General features: G+C 50.8%; 2 protein-coding genes across 2 annotated transcripts; both read right to left on the bottom strand.

Annotated features, from left to right (window-relative positions):
- Nucleotides 1-388: 388 nt before the first annotated feature.
- LOC130863204 (uncharacterized) lies at nt 389-4553 on the bottom strand. The gene is given in 4 exon segments (XM_057753096.1): nt 389-3229; nt 3232-3604; nt 4038-4255; nt 4439-4553. Coding segments are annotated over 4 exon segments (2499 nt in total). The 3' UTR covers nt 389-1436.
- Nucleotides 4554-6512: 1959 nt separating this feature from the next.
- Nucleotides 6513-10677, bottom strand: LOC130863203 (uncharacterized). The gene is given in 4 exon segments (XM_057753095.1): nt 6513-9353; nt 9356-9728; nt 10162-10379; nt 10563-10677. Coding segments are annotated over 4 exon segments (2499 nt in total). The 3' UTR covers nt 6513-7560.
- Between the last annotated feature and the right edge of the window lie 1495 nt (nt 10678-12172).

Raw genomic sequence — 12172 nt, 5'->3', positions numbered from 1 at the left:
AAGCTTTGTCATAGTGTGGTTCGCATAGAAACAACATTCCTCTTTGAGTGCTGCGCATAACCCTCCCTCTTGTAAAAACAACATGTCTAGCCCCCTCCTGTTTTGTAGGGCTACCTCTGAGAGGGGGGGTTAATGACTCTTCAAGTGCGCTAACCGATTCTTCCAGTGCCTTGATATCAGTATGCATGGCTGCCTGAAGTTGTCTAAATTGGCTGGTCTCCATAATCTAAGACTAAGGGGTTGCATCTACCTCCTGGGGTGGCGTCCTGGACATTGGTAGCGGTAGCGATATCATAGCAAGGGCCACAAGCTTTTCCCCCCGCAAGTCCAGGGTCCCCTTCCCGAGTACCCAGGCGTGGTTCCTCATCTGAGCGTGATTAGATCCCAGATGGAGGAGGGTTTCCAGTAAGCCTCCCCCGTCGTTTCACAACCCCATTGGGCACAGTAACCGTCCCCCGGCCCTCCATGTCCCTTTTGTGTGTTTTGTCCTGGACAAACATAGAAGTCTTTGTTCCTGGTCCCATGTCGTCCCCCTCCACCCCCCGGGTGATGGCAGTCATATCCCGGGAATGTCGCCATCCCCAGTCTTAGTAGGGCCCATATAATGATCCAAGGGCCCCACGGGTAAGCCTTATCTTTAAGGGGTTTTGAGTGCGTTGGGCTCTCCATGCTGGGGTTGCGGCGGGCTCCATTTTGTCAGCTGTATGGGCGGCCTTAACGTGTGAGGCGTGGATCCAGGCTGTGATGCCGTCAACCTTTAGTGCCATTGGGGGTCAGAAGGACAGTGTAAGGGCCTTTCCACCGAGGTTCCAAGTTTTAGGTCTGGTGTCTGCGGACACAAACAGTATCTCCTATCTGGAAGGGATGCGGTTCCACCGGCTGGTTCAGTTGGTCTTGGTAAGCAGCGGCGAGTGGCCTCCAAACCTCTCTCTGCACAATCTGTAGACACCTGTAAATGAGCCTCCAGAGAAGGACTGTTAGCAAAATCGGCAATGTTTGAATTAAAGAAATTTATAAATGGGGAGGAGCCCCATATAGGATTTCAAAAGGAGTCAGTCCATGAGGCCCCAGGGTGTTGTGGGCCCTGTACAGGGCCAGTGGTAAGAGGAGCACCCAGTCTCTAGTGCCAGTTGCAAGCGTTAATTTGGATAAGGTCTCCTTAATTGTTCTATTCATGCATTCTACCTGTCCTGAACTTTGGGGTCTATACGCACAATGTAATTTCCATTCGACCCCTAGGAGTTTGGCCACCTACTGACTTACCTGGGAGACGAAGGCGGGCCCATTATCGGTGCCAAGACTTGAGGCATTCCGTACCTGGGAAATATTTCTTCCAAGAGCTTTTTGGTCACCACCTTTGAGGTTTCGTTTTTGGTGGGAAAGGCTTCTACCCATCCTGAAAAAGTGTCTATGAACACCAGGAGGTATCTGTACCCCTAGAGACCTGGCTTAACCTCTGTAAAGTCGATCTCCCAATGTACTCCGGGACAATGTCTCCGTGCCCGAACTCCTGGACCAAGCTTGATTCTGCCTGCATTTACCTGAGCGCAGGCTTGGCATTCATCAGTCACTTTTTGCAGGGCTCCGTCCCTGTTCAGGAGGTATTGGCCTGACTCCTGTCTGTCCAACAAGGTTTTCATCTTCTTTGGCCCCAAATGAGTCAATTTATGCAAGTAGTCTATTATTTTATAAGTATGTTTTGTTGGCATACCAATCTTTTCCTTGAAAACCCAATGTTGCTTTTCGGGGTCATATGTGGCCCCCATTTTCTTTAGGAGATCAATGTCCTCTTTACTATAGGGTAGCGAACTGGAGGCTTGGGCCTCTTCCGGGTTCGTCAAGGGGAGAGCTTGGGAGGTCTTGGTTGATTTTATGGCAATCTCTCAAGCAGCGTTATCTGCCAGCCTATTTCCCTTTTCCTCAGGGCTATGGCCTTTTTGATGCCCAGGGCAGTGCATAATACTTAATTTTGGGGGCAAAAATAAGGCTTTCAGGAGTGCCAGTATCTCAAGTTTGTTTTTAATTTCCTTTCCTTCTGAGGTCAGCAGCCCTCGTCTTCAATAAATTTCCCCATGTATGTGAGCCATGGCGAATGCATATCGGCTATCCGTATAAACATTCAGTCTCTTACCTTCTGCCATCCGGAGTGCCTAGGTCAGAGCGATGAGTTCAGCCCTCTGGGAGGAGGTGCCTGCTGGTAAGGCTTCTGCCCAAACTACCTCAGTCTCTGTTGTCATTGCTGCCCCCGCCTTTCGTTTCCCATTTGCCAGGAAACTGCTGCCATCCGTATACCAAGTATAGTCAGCATCTCGGAGGGGTTGATTCGTCAGGTCCGGTCTGGTCCCGTGTGTTTCTGCGAGGATCTGGAGGCAGTCGTGGTGTTCCGGGTCCTCAGGCAGGGGGAGCAAGGTCGCGGGATTAAGAGCGACCACAGGTCCGAATTGCACCCGGTCCGCATTCAGGAGCAGGGCTTGGTAGTAAGTCATGCTGGCATTGGAGAGCCAGCGGTCTGGAGGCTGCTTGACCAAGGCTTCCACCGCATGGGGTGCCAGGATAGTCAGTGGCTGGCCCAGGGTTAGTTTACCCGCGTCTTTAGTGAGGACTGCAATAGCTGCTACCATTCGCAGACAGGGCGGCCACCCTGAAGAAACTGGGTTGAGTTTCTTTGAGAGATAAGCTACAGGATGCCTCCAAGGGCCCAGTTTTTGAGTTAGGACCCCTTTGACGTAACCCTGTCTCTCATCCACGAACAAGTCAAAGGGTTTGGTGATGTCAGGGAGGCCTAAAGCAGGGGAGGCTGGTAAGGCTTTCTTAATGTTTTTGAAAGCCCTCTGCTGTTCCTCTCCCCAATCAAACATTGTCCCTGGTTTAGTTAGAGGATACAAGGGTGCAGCCATCTCGGCAAACCCTGGGATCCAGAGGCGGCAGAATCCCGCTGTTCCCAGAAACTCTCGCAGCTGGCGGGGGTTCCGGGGGGCAGGGATGTTAGTGATAGTCTGTTTGCTCACCTCGGTCAGCCATCTCTGTCCATCTTTTAATTGATAACCTAGGTAAATGACTTGCTTCTGGCACATCTGAGCCTTCCTGGCTGATGCCTGATATCCTAATTGTCCCAATGTCTGTAGGAGGGACTTTGTGCCCTCCTGACATTCTTTCTCTGAAGCGGCCGCCAGAAGGAGGTCATCAACGTATTGGAGCAATGTCAGGGTGGGGTACTGGACCCGAAAGTCGCCAGGTCCCGGTGCAGAGCCTCATCAAAGAGGGTCGGGCTGTTCTTGAATCCCTGGGGGAGCCTAGTCCAGGTCAATTGACCCGAAAGACCAAGATCTGGGTCCTTCCATTCAAAGGCAAAAAGGGGCTGGCTCTCCGGATGCAGCCGCAAGCAGAAGAAGGCATCCTTTAAGTCTAATATGGTATACCAAACGTGGGATGGTGGCAGAGTGCTCAATAAGTTATAGGGGTTGGGGACCATGGGGTGCATGTCCTTCACCCTTTTGTTGACCTCCCTCAAATCCTGCCCTGGCCGGTAGTCCCCAGTCCCTGGTTTCTTTACTGGTAAAAGGGGGGTATTCCATGGTGACCGGCAGGGGATGAGAATGCCCTGGTCCAAGAGCCTCTTTTTTTGCAATAAGCACATTGGTCCCTGTCCATTTTGGCCCCCTTCCTTTCTCCCAGCCTACCTCCCTCTCTTTCTTGTCCTTGAACTACAGTGGCCAGCAGCCTGCTTAATTCTTTATTCTGTTTCATGTCTCTTTCCTCATTTATTGGTTGCTCCTCTGAATATACTTGTAAATTCTCCTTTCCTTCTCTCTTTCTTTGCCTCTTCAGCAGATCCTGTATTGTATACCCCTGCAGACCTTCCAGCCTCTGTAATTTACTTCTGATATCCGGACTGGACTGCCAAATAAAGGATATTGAAACACTAATGGCCTGCCCCGGTTCCCCGGGTCATAGGGAGTATACATTCTGTATGCTTCCTTAAACCTCTCTAAAAAGGCAGAGGGAGTTTTCTCATTCCCTTGTATCACTTGCTTTACCTGAGCCACATTAGTGGGGCGGCATGCTGCCCCTCGGAGACCCGCTATAAGCAGCTGGCGATAGAGGCGTAGGTGTCCCTTACCTGCAGCTGTGGTGAAGTCCCAATCAGGTCGCGTCAGAGGGAAGGCCTCGTCAATTTCGTTAGGCAAAAGGGTTGGGTGACCGTTGTCGCCTGGAACGTTTCTCCGAGCCTCCAAAAAGACTCTTTGCTCTTCCTCTGAGGTCAGCAGGGCTTGCAAGAGTTGCTGGCAATCATCCCAGGTGGGCTGGTGGGTGACTAAAATAGACTCGATTAGATTAGTCAGCGCCACTGGGTTTTTGGAAAAGGAAGGGTTATGCTGTTTCCAGTTATAGAGATCAGAAGCTGAGAATGGCCAGTACTGTTGCTGCCCATTCGGACCCTCTTGGAGGGGAAGGGCGTGGGAGGTGGAATCAGGCGGCGGCTCGCGTCTGTCCCTCTGTTGGCCAGCCATAGGTGAGAGGGCCGGGGATTCTTGTGGGGGCCCCTCGGCCATCGCCACTTCAGGTCCCTCTGGGCTATCTGATCCTGCATATGGAGGAGGCTCAACATTTTACAGGGTGTGTCAAACTTTTCCAACTTCTATAAGCAGTTACAAATATCATCAGGTCAATTCCAGTAAGAGTACAATGACAGACATTGTTGTTACTAAATACCATCAGTTCCAGTCTCTGAGAAACAGCTAAAACCCCAATTTTCCCCCCTTCTTAAGTGAAGAGGGGTTGTTAACGATTGTCCCATGGTACCAGATTTAGACTCGAGCACAAACAGATATACAAAAACAAAGAACATATTTAAACACAAAAATCCAACAATCAGACACAAACAATATGGACGCTCAGCACGGCTTTGGCGCAAAACCGAAAGCAAAACTTCAGACGGAGACTGTGAAAAATCAGGCTCCGGCCACCTTTGGAATGTGGCCCGTCAGATGAGCACCGAAAAGGCTCCAGATTCAGACCCAAGTCAGCAAAGCAAGACTTTGGGATACAGATTGAGCTCCGGAAAAAGCTGCCACCTAATTCAGGGCTCCAGACACCCTTGGAACGTCTTCCAGGGCTGCAGGGTGGAAGTCCGAGCTCGTCAGCTCCTTCCTGGGCCCGCCAGATACAGAGCACCCAGATCTGAGTGTACAGAGTTAACAAAGCACAGAAACGACGCAGACACAGACTAACAAATCGGTGCTGGCCAGCTTACCTCCCGATGGTGGGTCGGTGGTCCCTGGGTGGGGGCCTTCAATTCCCGGCCAACGCACCAAATGAAAGACCCCTGGTAGGGACCTTCCCTCAGGTGGAGACCCCGGACCCACAGACCAGGCCGAGACCACGAGTCGGATGCAAACTGCAAGAGGTTTATTAGGTAGACACAGGTACCTGCGGGCGGCAAAGTCTTTCGGAGGACTTGCGCACCTGTAGACTGGGAGGAGGACTTTTTATAGGAAAGAGGGCAGCAAAAAGCAATTTACAGAAGCAGAAGCGTGGTTATCAGAATGAGGCGGGGGGGTGGGGGTGGCATGAATGGTTTTCCTCTCCCAGCATGGATGTCTGGCAGCAGACATCCTGCTCTTATCTTATAGGTATCCTACTTTGAAGTCATCCTGCTTTGTAGATGTCCTATCTTATAGATATCCTGTTTTCCTCTCACGAGAGCAGGCTAGCTGCTGATCCTGAGAATCTTTCAAGCAAACAGGACGTTCTCCCGGGGAGCCTGCTAGCTGCGGGTTCTGAGGAGGGGGTCTGTAGGGTCTTTCATTCCCCCCTTTTCTTTTATCACAGAGTTAAATCTTTTACTCTAAGCAGTTAGGGAACCTCGGTTTCTTGTTGTTGTACCATATGATACTGATGGGTCAGCACTAGGGCCTGAATAACTGACAGCCTGTCTTTCATAAACTGGACCAAGCGGTTTAAGATGCAGGGCCCAAACAGGAGTATCAGAAGGAGGACAATCAATCAAGGGACCCATCAGAGGAGACAATAGAGTCGTAAACCAGGGAGACTTATTAAACCACCCTTCGAACCATCCCTGTTGTGATTCGAGCAGCTTTTGTGTCTGTCTTTACCTCTCTCTAAGCTTTGTCATAGTGTGGTTCGCATAGAAACAACATTCCTCTTTGAGTGCTGCGCATAACCCTCCCTCTTGTAAAAACAACATGTCTAGCCCCCTCCTGTTTTGTAGGGCTACCTCTGAGAGGGGGGGTTAATGACTCTTCAAGTGCGCTAACCGATTCTTCCAGTGCCTTGATATCAGTATGCATGGCTGCCTGAAGTTGTCTAAATTGGCTGGTCTCCATAATCTAAGACTAAGGGGTTGCATCTACCTCCTGGGGTGGCGTCCTGGACATTGGTAGCGGTAGCGATATCATAGCAAGGGCCACAAGCTTTTCCCCCCGCAAGTCCAGGGTCCCCTTCCCGAGTACCCAGGCGTGGTTCCTCATCTGAGCGTGATTAGATCCCAGATGGAGGAGGGTTTCCAGTAAGCCTCCCCCGTCGTTTCACAACCCCATTGGGCACAGTAACCGTCCCCCGGCCCTCCATGTCCCTTTTGTGTGTTTTGTCCTGGACAAACATAGAAGTCTTTGTTCCTGGTCCCATGTCGTCCCCCTCCACCCCCCGGGTGATGGCAGTCATATCCCGGGAATGTCGCCATCCCCAGTCTTAGTAGGGCCCATATAATGATCCAAGGGCCCCACGGGTAAGCCTTATCTTTAAGGGGTTTTGAGTGCGTTGGGCTCTCCATGCTGGGGTTGCGGCGGGCTCCATTTTGTCAGCTGTATGGGCGGCCTTAACGTGTGAGGCGTGGATCCAGGCTGTGATGCCGTCAACCTTTAGTGCCATTGGGGGTCAGAAGGACAGTGTAAGGGCCTTTCCACCGAGGTTCCAAGTTTTAGGTCTGGTGTCTGCGGACACAAACAGTATCTCCTATCTGGAAGGGATGCGGTTCCACCGGCTGGTTCAGTTGGTCTTGGTAAGCAGCGGCGAGTGGCCTCCAAACCTCTCTCTGCACAATCTGTAGACACCTGTAAATGAGCCTCCAGAGAAGGACTGTTAGCAAAATCGGCAATGTTTGAATTAAAGAAATTTATAAATGGGGAGGAGCCCCATATAGGATTTCAAAAGGAGTCAGTCCATGAGGCCCCAGGGTGTTGTGGGCCCTGTACAGGGCCAGTGGTAAGAGGAGCACCCAGTCTCTAGTGCCAGTTGCAAGCGTTAATTTGGATAAGGTCTCCTTAATTGTTCTATTCATGCATTCTACCTGTCCTGAACTTTGGGGTCTATACGCACAATGTAATTTCCATTCGACCCCTAGGAGTTTGGCCACCTACTGACTTACCTGGGAGACGAAGGCGGGCCCATTATCGGTGCCAAGACTTGAGGCATTCCGTACCTGGGAAATATTTCTTCCAAGAGCTTTTTGGTCACCACCTTTGAGGTTTCGTTTTTGGTGGGAAAGGCTTCTACCCATCCTGAAAAAGTGTCTATGAACACCAGGAGGTATCTGTACCCCTAGAGACCTGGCTTAACCTCTGTAAAGTCGATCTCCCAATGTACTCCGGGACAATGTCTCCGTGCCCGAACTCCTGGACCAAGCTTGATTCTGCCTGCATTTACCTGAGCGCAGGCTTGGCATTCATCAGTCACTTTTTGCAGGGCTCCGTCCCTGTTCAGGAGGTATTGGCCTGACTCCTGTCTGTCCAACAAGGTTTTCATCTTCTTTGGCCCCAAATGAGTCAATTTATGCAAGTAGTCTATTATTTTATAAGTATGTTTTGTTGGCATACCAATCTTTTCCTTGAAAACCCAATGTTGCTTTTCGGGGTCATATGTGGCCCCCATTTTCTTTAGGAGATCAATGTCCTCTTTACTATAGGGTAGCGAACTGGAGGCTTGGGCCTCTTCCGGGTTCGTCAAGGGGAGAGCTTGGGAGGTCTTGGTTGATTTTATGGCAATCTCTCAAGCAGCGTTATCTGCCAGCCTATTTCCCTTTTCCTCAGGGCTATGGCCTTTTTGATGCCCAGGGCAGTGCATAATACTTAATTTTGGGGGCAAAAATAAGGCTTTCAGGAGTGCCAGTATCTCAAGTTTGTTTTTAATTTCCTTTCCTTCTGAGGTCAGCAGCCCTCGTCTTCAATAAATTTCCCCATGTATGTGAGCCATGGCGAATGCATATCGGCTATCCGTATAAACATTCAGTCTCTTACCTTCTGCCATCCGGAGTGCCTAGGTCAGAGCGATGAGTTCAGCCCTCTGGGAGGAGGTGCCTGCTGGTAAGGCTTCTGCCCAAACTACCTCAGTCTCTGTTGTCATTGCTGCCCCCGCCTTTCGTTTCCCATTTGCCAGGAAACTGCTGCCATCCGTATACCAAGTATAGTCAGCATCTCGGAGGGGTTGATTCGTCAGGTCCGGTCTGGTCCCGTGTGTTTCTGCGAGGATCTGGAGGCAGTCGTGGTGTTCCGGGTCCTCAGGCAGGGGGAGCAAGGTCGCGGGATTAAGAGCGACCACAGGTCCGAATTGCACCCGGTCCGCATTCAGGAGCAGGGCTTGGTAGTAAGTCATGCTGGCATTGGAGAGCCAGCGGTCTGGAGGCTGCTTGACCAAGGCTTCCACCGCATGGGGTGCCAGGATAGTCAGTGGCTGGCCCAGGGTTAGTTTACCCGCGTCTTTAGTGAGGACTGCAATAGCTGCTACCATTCGCAGACAGGGCGGCCACCCTGAAGAAACTGGGTTGAGTTTCTTTGAGAGATAAGCTACAGGATGCCTCCAAGGGCCCAGTTTTTGAGTTAGGACCCCTTTGACGTAACCCTGTCTCTCATCCACGAACAAGTCAAAGGGTTTGGTGATGTCAGGGAGGCCTAAAGCAGGGGAGGCTGGTAAGGCTTTCTTAATGTTTTTGAAAGCCCTCTGCTGTTCCTCTCCCCAATCAAACATTGTCCCTGGTTTAGTTAGAGGATACAAGGGTGCAGCCATCTCGGCAAACCCTGGGATCCAGAGGCGGCAGAATCCCGCTGTTCCCAGAAACTCTCGCAGCTGGCGGGGGTTCCGGGGGGCAGGGATGTTAGTGATAGTCTGTTTGCTCACCTCGGTCAGCCATCTCTGTCCATCTTTTAATTGATAACCTAGGTAAATGACTTGCTTCTGGCACATCTGAGCCTTCCTGGCTGATGCCTGATATCCTAATTGTCCCAATGTCTGTAGGAGGGACTTTGTGCCCTCCTGACATTCTTTCTCTGAAGCGGCCGCCAGAAGGAGGTCATCAACGTATTGGAGCAATGTCAGGGTGGGGTACTGGACCCGAAAGTCGCCAGGTCCCGGTGCAGAGCCTCATCAAAGAGGGTCGGGCTGTTCTTGAATCCCTGGGGGAGCCTAGTCCAGGTCAATTGACCCGAAAGACCAAGATCTGGGTCCTTCCATTCAAAGGCAAAAAGGGGCTGGCTCTCCGGATGCAGCCGCAAGCAGAAGAAGGCATCCTTTAAGTCTAATATGGTATACCAAACGTGGGATGGTGGCAGAGTGCTCAATAAGTTATAGGGGTTGGGGACCATGGGGTGCATGTCCTTCACCCTTTTGTTGACCTCCCTCAAATCCTGCCCTGGCCGGTAGTCCCCAGTCCCTGGTTTCTTTACTGGTAAAAGGGGGGTATTCCATGGTGACCGGCAGGGGATGAGAATGCCCTGGTCCAAGAGCCTCTTTTTTTGCAATAAGCACATTGGTCCCTGTCCATTTTGGCCCCCTTCCTTTCTCCCAGCCTACCTCCCTCTCTTTCTTGTCCTTGAACTACAGTGGCCAGCAGCCTGCTTAATTCTTTATTCTGTTTCATGTCTCTTTCCTCATTTATTGGTTGCTCCTCTGAATATACTTGTAAATTCTCCTTTCCTTCTCTCTTTCTTTGCCTCTTCAGCAGATCCTGTATTGTATACCCCTGCAGACATTCCAGCCTCTGTAATTTACTTCTGATATCCGGACTGGACTGCCAAATAAAGGATATTGAAACACTAATGGCCTGCCCCGGTTCCCCGGGTCATAGGGAGTATACATTCTGTATGCTTCCTTAAACCTCTCTAAAAAGGCAGAGGGAGTTTTCTCATTCCCTTGTATCACTTGCTTTACCTGAGCCACATTAGTGGGGCGGCATGCTGCCCCTCGGAGACCCGCTATAAGCAGCTGGCGATAGAGGCGTAGGTGTCCCTTACCTGCAGCTGTGGTGAAGTCCCAATCAGGTCGCGTCAGAGGGAAGGCCTCGTCAATTTCGTTAGGCAAAAGGGTTGGGTGACCGTTGTCGCCTGGAACGTTTCTCCGAGCCTCCAAAAAGACTCTTTGCTCTTCCTCTGAGGTCAGCAGGGCTTGCAAGAGTTGCTGGCAATCATCCCAGGTGGGCTGGTGGGTGACTAAAATAGACTCGATTAGATTAGTCAGCGCCACTGGGTTTTTGGAAAAGGAAGGGTTATGCTGTTTCCAGTTATAGAGATCAGAAGCTGAGAATGGCCAGTACTGTTGCTGCCCATTCGGACCCTCTTGGAGGGGAAGGGCGTGGGAGGTGGAATCAGGCGGCGGCTCGCGTCTGTCCCTCTGTTGGCCAGCCATAGGTGAGAGGGCCGGGGATTCTTGTGGGGGCCCCTCGGCCATCGCCACTTCAGGTCCCTCTGGGCTATCTGATCCTGCATATGGAGGAGGCTCAACATTTTACAGGGTGTGTCAAACTTTTCCAACTTCTATAAGCAGTTACAAATATCATCAGGTCAATTCCAGTAAGAGTACAATGACAGACATTGTTGTTACTAAATACCATCAGTTCCAGTCTCTGAGAAACAGCTAAAACCCCAATTTTCCCCCCTTCTTAAGTGAAGAGGGGTTGTTAACGATTGTCCCATGGTACCAGATTTAGACTCGAGCACAAACAGATATACAAAAACAAAGAACATATTTAAACACAAAAATCCAACAATCAGACACAAACAATATGGACGCTCAGCACGGCTTTGGCGCAAAACCGAAAGCAAAACTTCAGACGGAGACTGTGAAAAATCAGGCTCCGGCCACCTTTGGAATGTGGCCCGTCAGATGAGCACCGAAAAGGCTCCAGATTCAGACCCAAGTCAGCAAAGCAAGACTTTGGGATACAGATTGAGCTCCGGAAAAAGCTGCCACCTAATTCAGGGCTCCAGACACCCTTGGAACGTCTTCCAGGGCTGCAGGGTGGAAGTCCGAGCTCGTCAGCTCCTTCCTGGGCCCGCCAGATACAGAGCACCCAGATCTGAGTGTACAGAGTTAACAAAGCACAGAAACGACGCAGACACAGACTAACAAATCGGTGCTGGCCAGCTTACCTCCCGATGGTGGGTCGGTGGTCCCTGGGTGGGGGCCTTCAATTCCCGGCCAACGCACCAAATGAAAGACCCCTGGTAGGGACCTTCCCTCAGGTGGAGACCCCGGACCCACAGACCAGGCCGAGACCACGAGTCGGATGCAAACTGCAAGAGGTTTATTAGGTAGACACAGGTACCTGCGGGCGGCAAAGTCTTTCGGAGGACTTGCGCACCTGTAGACTGGGAGGAGGACTTTTTATAGGAAAGAGGGCAGCAAAAAGCAATTTACAGAAGCAGAAGCGTGGTTATCAGAATGAGGCGGGGGGGTGGGGGTGGCATGAATGGTTTTCCTCTCCCAGCATGGATGTCTGGCAGCAGACATCCTGCTCTTATCTTATAGGTATCCTACTTTGAAGTCATCCTGCTTTGTAGATGTCCTATCTTATAGATATCCTGTTTTCCTCTCACGAGAGCAGGCTAGCTGCTGATCCTGAGAATCTTTCAAGCAAACAGGACGTTCTCCCGGGGAGCCTGCTAGCTGCGGGTTCTGAGGAGGGGGTCTGTAGGGTCTTTCAATGGAAAATATGAGTAAATGAACAGGATCTGTAGATACAAGTATCACCAACAGAATATGAGAGATGGAAGTGAGAATCTCAGGCATTGAAGATACAATAGAGGAAATCAGCCAAAGAAAATGTTAAATCCAACAAATTCTTAACACAAAACAACCAGGAAATCTGGGACCATGAAAAGACCAGACATAAAAATAATAGGGATAAAAAAGGAGAAGAACTCCATTCAAAGGCACAGAAAAT

Source organism: Chionomys nivalis, chromosome 20 (genome assembly GCF_950005125.1).
Source record: "Chionomys nivalis chromosome 20, mChiNiv1.1, whole genome shotgun sequence".
Taxonomy (NCBI): Eukaryota; Metazoa; Chordata; class Mammalia; order Rodentia; family Cricetidae; genus Chionomys; species Chionomys nivalis.
Note: the sequence above shows the minus strand (reverse complement) of the source record. Positions and strands in the feature narration are given on the sequence as shown.